This window comes from Globicephala melas, chromosome 15 (assembly GCF_963455315.2).
Source record: "Globicephala melas chromosome 15, mGloMel1.2, whole genome shotgun sequence".
Classification (NCBI taxonomy): domain Eukaryota; kingdom Metazoa; phylum Chordata; class Mammalia; order Artiodactyla; family Delphinidae; genus Globicephala; species Globicephala melas.
In genome coordinates this window covers 71,771,701-71,784,094 of record NC_083328.1, presented here as the reverse complement: position 1 = coordinate 71,784,094, position 12,394 = coordinate 71,771,701, and the positions used below count along the sequence as shown (strand labels likewise).

Here is a 12,394-nt window from a genome sequence, read left to right as displayed (position 1 = left end):
ACGTCATTGGAGCGCGCCGCCCGCAGTCTCCGGAAGCGCGACGCAGCGAGCGGCAGGGTTACCAGGGAAACCGAGCCGCCGCGTCTCGCCGGGTCCCAGACTTAGAGGCTCTGTGGTAGGTTGACCAGGCTCCCTCTCGGGAGCGGCCGCCCCTCGGGTGTAAACTGTGGGTGTTCAGTCAAGGATCTTTCTCTGGCCGGACCAAGACCCGTGGAGAAGTGCGGGTCAGGAGGAGGGGAGCAGGTTTCCTCGGGCTGGTGTTGGGGAGCGGAGGGCAGCGTTTGGTACCGAGGCGCCTGCAGTTGTCTCTGGAAAACTAGATTTTAATATGCCTGGCACTCAGCCCCCGGAATTGGATGGGCCCAATGCGAGGACCCCGAAACCCAGCAAGAGGGGGTCTGGCCCATGCCATCCCACTCACCCAGTGGTCTCTCCAGGCCTTGACCCCAGGGATTGCCTCTTGGCGTCTGAAGGCATCTGAATGAAGATTCTGGGCTTCTCTCCCCAGATGCGTGATACTGGGATGGGCTGGGGATGCGGGATTTAACAGCTGTGGAGTTCCCCAGAGCCCCTTTAGCTCTGCATTAGAGGTAAGACGTCCATGAATAGAATTGGATCTACTTATGGGTGGTAGATAAAATTACTTTTATCAGGTCGTAATACGGTGCATGAGTTTTGCAGTTAGAAAGATCTGAGTTCAAATCCATTATGATATGGTGGTTAACACTGACTATGGGATTGGACTGCTTACCTTTGTTCTGCTACTTATTAGCTGTGACCCACATTTCTTTCTGTGCCTCAGTTTCCCCATCTGTAGAATGGGGATAATAGTACCTAACTCATAGGGTTGCAATGAGAATTAAGTGAGTTAATTCATGTAAAGTACTTAGAACCTTGGCAGTAGTAAACCCTCAAACAATGTTATCTGTCATTACTATTATTAAATTCCAGCAGCTACCACTTACTAGCTCAATGACCTTGGCTAATTTTCCCTCTGAACTAGTTTTCTTACTTCTGCAAGATTATTGTGAGGCATAAAATAAATAATGTGTATAAAACACATGTTAGGTCATCAATAAATGTTAATTATCTCCACGCTCCAATATCAGCCTTAAAACAACAAGGCAACTTTCTGGCACCAAACTCTTTGTCCCTATTAAGGAGGTTTTTACCCTTTAACCTTATTAGGCTAAGCAATGCCAATAGGTATTGCTGTTAGGTATCATGGTTGACCAAAGGAATAGATAAAAAAAATAAAAAGAAATATAGGAAGAAGAGATAAAGAAAGGGAGTATATATGACCTAGGTTACTACTTGAGTCATAGCAGCTGTTCTTTTGGGTTTTGTTGACTAACCTTCATATAGTCCAATAATACCCTGTATGGGCTAGAGGGACCAAGATTTAGGTTTTTGGTGCATTTATATTAGTTCTGAACAAATCTAAACACTGCTTTTCTGTAGTTTTTGGATAGTTTCTAAGCGGTCTGTTCCATTCTCTGTTTTCTAGGTTGCTAGGATGGACAGGAGCCACAGTGCATTTTATTAGCTTTGGTTCTTTTCTTTAGTTGTGTCTCTAGTCCTTTCCTCTTTCATTACAGCTGTAGCTGTGTCCTTCCAAAACCCTCTAAGGCTCTCTTTGATCCTTTATCCAGTGGCCATCCCTCCATTTCCTCAGCTGCCCATTAGATTCCTCATCATTGTCCAGGGATGTTGTGTATACTGCAGAGTTTGATCATTCCCATCACGTGTGTCTTTTGGTAGTGCCAGGAATTTTCCCACACACTAGCAACCAGTCACTTTTCTTCTTGTCTGGAGAAGACATCGTTGGGGATTATTGCGAAAGGGAAAACTTTGTGGCTGGCCTTAGACCAATCCCCTAGTCTTGCCCTTCCCTCGGTTGATGTATTGATACAAGGCAAGGTGTACACGTCTGGCCTGAACTGAGTTCTCATCTCTACCCTCAGCATCATCATCATGTCGAGCTGCCTCTTCCTCCTGAAGGCACTTCTTGCTCTTGGGTCTGTGGCATCCTGGGTGACTGCAGGAGAGCATGGTGAGCTATCATTTGGGATCCCTGGCTAACAGCAATAGAAAACGACTAGAGAAGTCATCCCCTGCCTCCTCCCAGAGTGAGGGTCCTCATCTGGGGAGATGGTCTTCTCTGTGGAACAGAACTGGACGCATAGATTCTTGGGACAGCCAGGATAGGTCTTCCTGGCTTTCTCTGTCCTCTCTGGAGATAGCACTTCCAGTCTGGCTTACTAAAGGTTCTAGCTTTTCCCGAGGGCTCTCACCCTAGGGTGAGAATAGGATCGCCCCAAGCTTTCTGTCTCTCTCTCTGCAGAGTGGCTGGTCCATGTGTGGTGCTGGGTGCATGTTAGCAGCTGTGTGGGAGAAGGGGAAAGTGGTTGCAGAAATATTTTGTTTTGAATTTATTTATTTATTTAATTTATTTATTTTTGGCTGCGTTGGATCTTCATTGCTGCGCGTGGGCTTTCTCTAGTTGCGGCGAGCAGGGTCTACTCTTCCTTGCGGTGCACGGGCTTCTCACTGCAGTGGCTTCTCTTGCTGCGGAGCACGGGCTCTAGGCTCGCGGGCTCAGTAGTTGTGGCGCATGGGCTTAGTTGCTCTGCGGCATGTGGGATCTTCCCGGACCAGGGATCGAACCTGTGTCCCCTGCATTGGCAGGCGGATTCTTAACCACTGTGCAACCAGGGAAGCCCCAGAAATATTTTTGACAGGAATTTTGGAGAGACTAAAAGTCCCCGAAGTACATTTGGCTTCCATTCCCTGTTTCTTGAGGCCTCGCCAGTTGCCCCAATCTCAAGTGATAACTTTTGCAGTGAAAGAAGGAAAATGCCCTCGCGATAAGACCCCATGCAAAGAGCCATACCGGGAGGATGAATCCTGTCTGGCTAGGCAGAAGCACTGCAGCGCAGGCTGTGGTCGGCTCTGTCGAGCAGGCACCCCTAAGGGTATGTTGGCTTGAGAGGCGAAATCCGAGTCTCCTTTCCGATCTTGCCTCTGGGCTAGATAGAGCCAGAGAGCTTCCTATCTCATAGGTTGGCTCTTGAAATTTAGCTCACCTCTTTTTTCCCCTTTTGGGGGGTCTCTTCTCCTTTAATCACTCGTGTCCCCAGTTCTTTGCCTTCTGTCAGGAGAGAACAGGCCATTGATTATCTGCATCTTATACTTTGAACTCAGGGTTCCTGTTAAGGCTGGCCTCCTTCCAGCCAAACCTCCCCAGGTAGCAGGCCCCTTCCCTGTACCCAGTGGCGTTGTCTGCGCCTGGCTGCAGCAGCTCCCTTGGGCAGCCTGCCCGTAAGGGAGAATAGAGTGTTGTACTCTTTGCCAGGACTCTGGAGGGCCAGCTCTGGAACCAGAGCCTGGGAATCTGTCTCATGCGGGTCACTCACTGTCAACTTGTCAGGCCTGGTACAATCTTCGCAGTGTTTGAAGGTGATGGCTGAATTGCGGGGGCTGAGGGTGAGGCCGGCCGCCAGGCGAGGCAGCTTGGTGAGCTGCCCTGGGCTCTGGCCAGCCCAGATGGGGCTTCCTCTTTCCTTGGAGCTTGGCCGGTTAGAGTAGTGATCTCTCTGCACCTCTCCCAGAGCCCACTGGCTGAGTGGGGTTCCTCGTCTGGTGGGAAGTAATATTTCTGCTGGGATATTAGCTAACTACTTTTTCCTGGAGGAGGGCTGGCCCACTCACCCAGCGGGACTCGTTGCTACAGCCCACTGCACAGGGAATTCCCCTTCCTGGGCTATGAATAATCTCCACTTTCATTAAGCTCTGATTTGCCAGAAGCTTACCATAGCCTGTCCTGTCTGTTTGGTAACTTGGAGGAATGTCAGGGTGTCTGAGGGCACAGGACAGACCCTGGGACCTGCTCCCCTGAGGCAGTTCGGGTCTGAGCATGGGTCTGAACCGGGCTCCTCTGCTTGCTGGCTCTGTGGCCTTGGACAAGTCCTTTCATCTCTTTGAACCTCATTTTTATCATCCTTAAAATGGAGATAAGGGTATTTATCTCATAGAGTGATAATGCAGTGTCCATTTGGGCTGCTATAACAGAATACCATAGACTGGGTGGCTTATAGACAACAAAAATTTATTTCTTACAATTCTGGAGGCTGGGAAATCCAAGATCAAGGTCCAGCAGGTTCAGTGTCTGGGAGGGCCTGCTTCCTGGTTTGTAGCCTGCTGTCTTTTTGCTGTGACCTCACGTGGCAGAAGGGCAGTAAGGGCCACTAGTATTCATGAGGGCTCCAGTCTCCTGGCTTAATCACCTCCCAAAGACCCCACTTCCAAATACCCTCACTTTGGAGATTAGGTTTCAACATATGAATTTTCGGAGAATATAAATATTCAGTCTACAGCATGCAGTTGAGAAGAAATGCACATAAGAAACTTGTACAAAACCTGCCAAATAATACCTGACAGCTCGTATAGTTATGCCCAGCACCTTGCTGTTCAGGTTCCCTCCCAACTATCTGAGGTCTGGCTTGTCTATTCACTTGCTCACTTATAAATGGATTCAGTACATATTGAGTGTCTACCCTACCTGGCATTTGGGCATCCTGGGGTAAGCATGGTAGCCACGGCCCTTGCTCTCATGGAGCTCACCCTCTGATGTGAGACACAGTAAATAATCATAAACGAGCAAGAATAACCACCAGTCGTGATGAGTGCAATGAAGGGAAAGAAAAGAGGGGGAAAGAGGAGGTGTCATTTTAAGTTGGAGAACGAGAAGGAGCTGGCCATTGGGTGGAGTGCTATGAAGAGGGAACTGCAGGGGCAAAAGCAGTGGAGTGGGGCAGCGCTTACTATTTTAAGGAGGGGAAAGGTCAGTGTGGCTGGAGGAAAGAGATGGTGAAGGAAGGTGGTTCCAGTTGAGGCAGAGTCCAGGCTTTGGGGGAGTCTCCGGGGCCTCTGTCTAAGGCTTTATTGTAAGTGCAATGGGAGGCCTTTAAAGGGGGCTATAAAAGCAGGAGAGGCCTGATCCGCTTTTCATTTTAAAAAGGCTACTCTGCTGGTGTCTGAAGAATGGATGGGGCGAATGTAGAAGATGGCAGGCCAGTTGAGAGGCCAATATGCCAGGCTGGGTTGGGGGTGATCATGGCTCAGACCAGGGTGGTGACAGTGCAGACCTGGAAGAGTGGCAGACTTGAAGTACTTTTGAGGGTGAAGCTGACAGGCCCGGGGAAGGGTGAAGCTGACAGGCCCGGGGAAGGGTGAAGCTGACAGGCCCGGGGAAAGAAGTTAGCAGATGTGGGTGTTGAGGAAAAGGAAGTGTCAAAAACGGTGGTGAGTGTCTGGCTGGAGCTGTTGGGTGATGGTGGTGGTCTTTACTGAGAAGGGGACAACTTTGGGAGGAGGAGGAGGAGGTTTTGGAGTGAAGATTCAGATTATGGCCTAAGAGTTGTCCCCTCTGGTTCCCTTATGGCCTGCCTTCCACCGCATGAAAGTTGAACCCTCCTGATCCCCCGTGACCCTCTGTTTTGCTTATTATGACATGTGCATTATTATTATTTTTAAAAAACATTTATTTATTTACTTATTTATTTCGTTGTGTTGGGTCTTAGTTGTGGCCGGCGGGCTGCTTAGTTGTGGCTTGCTGGATCCTTAGTTGTGGCATGCAAACTCTTAGTTGCGGCATGCATGTGGGATCTAGTTCCCAGACCAGGGATCAAACCGGGGCCCCCTGCACTGGGAGTGTGGAGTCTTTTTAAATAAATTTATTTATTTATTTTTGGCTGCATTGGGTCTTCGTTGCTGCATGCGGGCTTTCTCTAGTTGTGGCGAGCGGGGGCTACTCTTCCTTGTGGTGTGCGGACTTCTCATTGCAGTGGCTTCTCTTGTTGCGGAGTGCGGGCTCTAGAGCGCAGGCTCAGTAGTTGTGGCGTGTGGACTTAGTTGCTCCGTGGCATGTGGTATCTTCCTGGACCAGGGCTCAAACTCGCATCCCCTTCATTGGCAGGTGGATTCTTAACCACTGAGCTACCAGGGAAGCCCTGGAGCACAGAGTCATAACCACTGCGCCACCAGGGAAATCCCACGACATGTACATTGTATCCTTCGTATGCATTGATGGCATGGGCTCCCTGTGTGTTTGGGTCCCCTTTTTCTAAAACCTCACTGCTGGTTGTACAGCTAAGAGTTGACACAGCAGGCCCAAGACTGATATTCTCAGAAAGGCCTGCTCACAAGATTGGCCTTGGTGGGCTTCTGGGAATTTGGATTTTGAGACGGTTCCTGCCACCGTAACTAATAAGAGTGGTATGAGCTAGGCAGAGAGCACCCATGTGACCAGACCGCAGGAAGAACCCTAAGCCTCCAGTGAGCTTCCCTGGTAGATACCACTTCACATGTACCGTCACAATTCCATACTGGAGGAATGAAGTCATCCTGTGTGACTCCCCTGGGAGAGGACTCTTGGAAGCTTGCGCCTGGCTTCCTCTGGACTTCACCTCGTGCACCTCTTCCCTTTGATGATTTTGCTTTGTATTTTTGTGCTGTCGTAAATCATGGCCATGGGTACAACTGTATGCTGAGTTCTGTGAGTCCTAGAGAATCACCAAAACTAGGAGTGGTCTTGGGGGTTCCAGACACACTAGTTTATTTATAAGTTTTCCTAACCCCTAAAACTGTCTACCACTGGGTCTTTTGGCAGAACTGAGCTGAGTCCCAGTGCTTGGTGATTTGGTTTTGGGTGATCGTTGCGGAGTGCAGGGGATCACCGTGATGTGGGTTAAAGGGCAGTGGACCTAGTGTCAGAGCTGGGGGTTTGGGACCCAGTTCTGTGACCATTGACCTCAGGCCAATCCTTCCCGCTTCTGGGTGTCTGTCTATTTACAAGAGAAGAGGAGTAGGTTTGAAGGCTCAGAGGGCCCTTCTTGGCTTAAGAAGTTTTGAAATTTATTTTCTGCCAGCAGCTGGCATTCTTCCCTAGGGAAAGGTTGGAGCTGGGGCAACGGTAAAGACTAAGTGTGCGTATTTCCTAGGCTTCAGCTTTTTTTCCTACTTTTCTGGTGATAGCTTGGGATCTTGGGATAGGGGCATATCTGGAGGCTAGGGATGACCATCCCCGTTCTGGCTCTCATTCCTATTTCTCATCCTGATTCCTGCTAAGATACCTGTGAGGTGACTGGAAACCATGCGTTATGAAGAACTGAGCTTACCTAGCCTGGCAAAGCTAAGACAGTGAAAGGCAGAGGATGGCTAAAGAGATGGCATGAGCCATGTTTTTGCCAGGTGTCTGGGGATAGGAAAAGGACCAATGGATAGAAACAGATTTCGGTTGAGTATAAAGAAGGACTTCCTTATACCTAAGGCTGTCTAGCTTAAGTATAAGGATGGCGTAGTCTGGCTTGGAGCTACTGAAGCCCCCTTAATTCCCGCTGTTCAAGCTGAGAGTAGGGGATTGTTTGGCAGGGATTCAAGCATCAGATAGGGTATTAGACTGGGTGGCTCTGCTGGGCACTGGTCCGAGGGGATGTGCTGTGACCCTCAGGGCTTCAGCCTATCTTCCTAAGTGTCCCTTCATTGCTTCTAATATTTGACAAAACCCCAGAGACCTCAAGGAAGCCTGGCCTGGGAGAGGGTAGGGCTTTGGTCTCTATGCCTGGTCCTGAGGATGAGGGCAGAGGTAGCAGGGTCCTCCTGGCACTGGTTACTTCAGAGTTGGGCCCGGAAAAATGGTGATATCTGGAAAGTGTGGTATTCTAGGCCTCCACTCTAGGGCACACGGTGACTTGGTGAGTTTATGTTGCTGTGTTTTTCCCAACCAGGGAGATTTTTTTTATGCCCAGCCTTCTCCACCGTGGGGTAAAAGGCTTTGTTCCTTGTTAAATGGATTTTAGTGTTTGTCAGACAGGTGGGGAGGCGTGGGGAGATACATCTGGTGGTTACAGTGACCATATTTTCTGAATAAAATATATCAAGACACATAATTGTGACACAAGTGGACAATGGCAAAAAATACTTGAAATAGGGGCTATTCCGAAAAATCCTAGGATGCCAGGTTATTATATCTTGATTGTTTAGCTGCATGTATTCTCTTGGAGTCCAACACTTGCTTTTTCCATCATGTCAGAGTTCCCAGAGCCAGCTGTGTCCAATCGTATGTACATGTTCGTTCTCAGAGGCACTGGGCCAGTCCTGTCTCGGTTTTCTACAAAGCTTGAATTGCCTGTCATTTTCCCCTCCATTTAAAAAACTTGAAATAAACACTGAGAGGAATGAGTCATGGTGAGTGGGTTTGGTTTGGATGTGACTTCTTGGGTGTGCCTGCCCCCGTGGACCTGGCCTGTTGCCCACATGTCTTAAGGATGGTGTAGTAGAAAGAGTGCTTCACTGCAAACCGAGAGGCTGAGTTTTGTCCTGCTTTGCCGCTGACTCACTCTGCAGTTCTGGGCCAACCCCTTCTCTTCTCTGAGTTTCATTATCTTCTTAGGGGCTGTGAAAGGGCACATCAAGAATGTGTTTGGCTACATGAAGCAGAAAATGAAACCAACAGGGATTCTTCTTTCTCACATAACAAGAAGTCCTGAAGTCAGCGCCAGGGCTGGTGTGGTGACTCCACGATGAAACAATTTCTCTGTCTCTCCTTTGCAATTCTTGACTTTGTCTTCATACTGGGTGCCTCCTGGTTGCAAGAAGGCTGCTCTGATTTCTTGTCTGTCTTTGGACTGGAAGAAGAAAGAAATGAGAGGGCAGTTTGACAGCTGTATTCTCTGAACCAACAATGCAATAGTTTTCCCAGCTTATATCTTAGTTTGTGGTCACCCCTAGTTACAAGGGAATATGGGGGAAGCAAATCATTTTAGCTGACTGGGCTCACTGCCTCTCAGAACAAGCCTGGGGTTCTATTCACAAATGCTTCAGTTATTTATTGCCACCTAACAAACGATCCCCAAACTTAGCGACGTAACGCAGTGCATTCTTTTTTTTTTTTTTCCCCAAAGCCCCAATCCTGAAGTCATCAACATTAACACAGTGCATTCTTTCTCACAGTTGTGTGGCTTTGTGGGTTGGCTGGGCTTAGCCGGGCAGTTCTTATACCCAGTGGCACAGCTGAGGTCCTTCATGCAGCTGGGAGCTCCCTGGCAAGTTCCACTGTGGCTGGAATGTCCAGGATGGCCTCTCCTCCTCCAGGTTCTCTCTCCGGAGGCGTCTCACTATCCCGCAGCCTAGCCCAAGCTGCTTTGCAGCACGGTGGGTGGTTTCCAAGAGGGAGTGTTCAAGCCCCAGTACGCAAGTGTTGCTCAAGCCTCTGCTTGCATCATACTTGGCTGGTGTCCTGTTGGTCAAAGCAAGTCACCCAGTCGAGCCCAGAGACGGTATGGGAGGGGGCTACCCAAGAGCACGTATTCCAGCAGCCAGCAGTGTTGATGTCGACCACAGTAAGCAAGGAGGGAGGATGAATATGGGGGTAGCAGCTAGTGCATTTGCCACAATGTGTTGGACCTCAACAGTGCTTTTCAGTCTGTGAGTCTGGATAGCTATTTAGTATTTTGTGGTCAGCATTAAAAAAAAAAAAGAAATAGAATATAAAGTATCAGCATTGCATATACATGTATGCACATAAATATGTACATTTTACACATAAATAGGTATAAAGTACACATGGGACTCAATGGAAAATGTATTTTGTACTCAGAGTCCCAATAAAAATAACTGGAAACACTGGGCTTGAACACCTCTGGGCCCCAGTGCTCTGATTTTATGGCAGGGTTTGGCGGTGAATGTCCTGCAGACCCCCTTCCGTGTGAAGAGCTGTGTGATGGGGACGCATCCTGTCCTCAGGGACATAAGTGCTGCAGCACTGGCTGTGGCCATGCCTGCCATGGAGACATTAAGGGAGGTATGTTGGCTCTTTGGGGAAGACTTGAGTGCTCCTGGGGTCCCAGGGTTGGCTTGGGAGGGAGCCATCTGTGGCCTTCCTCTCTTTCTCTTCGTGGGAGGAGTCAGAGTTCTCATCTTTCCAGTCCTCCTAGCCCTTCAACCCAAAGCAGCCCTCCTCCAAGGACCAAGGGGCCCATGTTGGCATTGAAAGAACTAGAGGAAGGCAGTGGGTGTTAGTAGGAAGCCCAAGCATAGGGGGAGAGGGTGGTGCTCTCGGAGCCTTGCTCCTTCTGCATCCCACCCAGTCCCAGCCCCAAACCCACAGAGGTATCAAGTCCCAAGGTACCTCTAGAGAACTTCCTGTGGGACACCATTTGGAAATCATTAGTCCAGATGCTCTCTTGGGGCCCTGCAGGGGCTCGGATCCTTGAACTTCAAGGTTTTCCAGCCAGATCTTTGGTTAAGATCTAGTTAGAATCAGGGATGGATTCATCTGGAGCCTCTAAGTCCCAGATTCGAACTTGGAGTCATTGCAGCCAACCCTCCTGTCTCTATACCTATGCCTGTTTATCCCACAGGGCGGGGTGGCGACTGTCCAAACATTTTGGTGGGCCTGTGCATTGTCAGCTGCATGGCGGATGAGAACTGCCCAGCTGGGGAAAAGTGCTGCAAGTCAGGCTGTGGCCATTTCTGTGTCCCGCCAATCCTGCCACCCCAGCTGGCCCTGAACCCCAACCGGACCATGAGGTCTAATTTTGAATTAGGTGAGTACAGCCCATTGTTATCAATAACAATGGCCTTAACTGCTATGTACAGAGCACTGGCTTAGGTGCTGGGTGGGCACTCCAGAAGGGCAAGACAGTTTTTGCCCTGGAGAGTCTAGTTGTAGAGAAAGATTCTATGTCAGAGATCAGAACGCTTGTATAGGCAGTATGCACGTATAGGTGATGAGAGTAAGTGTGGCTGCTTGGGAAGGTCCTTCTCCTAGAAGTAGGGTTTGATCTGGGCCCTAAAGCCTAGGCAGGATGTGACCAAGGGAGGAGAGCCCAGAGAACATGCTGCATGCGTGGTCTGGTGACGGTCAGCAAAGGCACAGAGGGGGTAATGTATGTGACGTGTTTGGGGAGCTGGGATGGGGGTGGTGAGAGAGTGTGTAAGGGAACAGACAGGCTGTTTTTTGAACAGGAAATGTAAGGTTGGTCAATGAATGATAAGAGTCTTCAATGCCAGTTTAGACTGGATTGTCTGGGAAGCAGGGAGCTATGTAAGGCATTTGAGAGCAATCTTTGCCAAACTTCTCCAGGGTGGAAGGGAAAAAACATGTTGAGGAGCTGGAGCCAGGAGGGCACAGTTGTGACCTGATGTTTCTTCTACTTGCAGAGAGCCCGGTGCCGTAGCTGTCCTGATGTGTCCTGAGTTTCTTTGGTGACTCCAGGGGGCTTGTCCTGGTAGCCAGGAGAGGATGATGTCCTGGGGCTTGTGACACCCCCAGGGACTTTCATTGCCCTCTCTGCTCTGTTTCTGTTCTTGCTGCTGCCCTGACCGTAGGAAACCCAGCCCTGGGCTTGGAAAGTGGGTGTGTGGTGCTTCTTTTCCCCAATAAAGGCTGATGCTGACCCTCTTGTCTGTGCTCCTTGAGGGCTAAGATGAGGAAAGAGAGCAAGGGGGTCTGAACGTGGCTGTGGGATTATGGGACTGACTTATTTAGGAAGGATAGGGGATCCCTTCTTTCTGAGAACACTGGAAATGGATGCTGGTTGGGTGTGGCCAGGGGGGAGAAGGACGGAAGCCAAACCCGGGGTGACTTGCCATAGGCTTGTCCAGGAGTGGGACAGTCAGGCCTCTTTTTGGACTTGCTGACCTTTCTTTTGTTGGAGAATGTGAGTTGGGGAATGGAACTGGGGTGAGTGGCTAGTTCTTTGAGTCACTTGGATGGTCCCACCTTGGCTCACTTTCCTTGGGGGCCAGCCCTTGGCTCCAAGACAGGTGTTTTGTCCCCTCCAGGTAGCTTTGCTGTAGGGAGGGATGTCTTTAGGTTCTTGGGACCAAGATAATTTTTAAAATATATATTTTTTATGTAGACAAAAAATATATTCTATATCTTGGAGATCTTTTATTCTATATCTTGGAGATCCTTTATGCCATCACATACATTCTTTTAATACAGCTCCATGAAAATAACTAACCAGTTACCTCTTGTTGGACATTAACATTTTTCACATATAAAAATCATGGCCTACTTTTGCAGATAAATCTGGGTAAATTCTTGGTAGTAGAATTCTAGTTTCTTAAATAGAGCCTGGCAAAGAACAAGCTCTCAGTAAGTATTTGCTGAATGAGTGAAAGAATGAATGTAATTCCCAAGTCTATCCCATTAGGAGTTTGTTGGGCTGCAATTAATAGAAAACCTAACTAATAGTGGCTTAGCCAATAAAGACATTTAATTTTCTCACATCAGAGTCTGGAGAGAGGCAGTGAGGCTGGTTCAGCAGCTGGACCGAAACACTGATGGCCAGAGTCATTTCTTCCGTCTCCACCATCCTCAGTGTGT

General features: G+C 49.0%; 1 protein-coding gene across 3 annotated transcripts; it reads left to right on the top strand.

Moving 5' to 3' along the window:
- Positions 1-36: 36 nt before the first annotated feature.
- WFDC3 (WAP four-disulfide core domain 3) lies at positions 37-11,453 on the top strand. 3 transcript variants are annotated; one of them, XM_060285487.1, is made up of 6 exons: positions 37-115; positions 438-590; positions 1,965-2,053; positions 9,731-9,862; positions 10,422-10,607; positions 11,224-11,453. In XM_060285487.1, exons 3-6 carry the CDS (start codon positions 1,975-1,977, stop codon positions 11,238-11,240), a joined length of 414 nt encoding a protein of 137 aa, XP_060141470.1. In that variant the 5' UTR covers positions 37-115; positions 438-590; positions 1,965-1,974; the 3' UTR covers positions 11,241-11,453. The 3 variants fall into 3 exon arrangements, with proteins under 3 accessions (XP_060141470.1, XP_060141469.1, XP_060141471.1); XM_060285486.2 differs by having other exon boundaries at positions 47-115; positions 509-590; XM_060285488.1 differs by lacking the exon at positions 438-590 and having other exon boundaries at positions 98-115.
- The last annotated feature ends 941 nt before the right edge of the window (positions 11,454-12,394 follow it).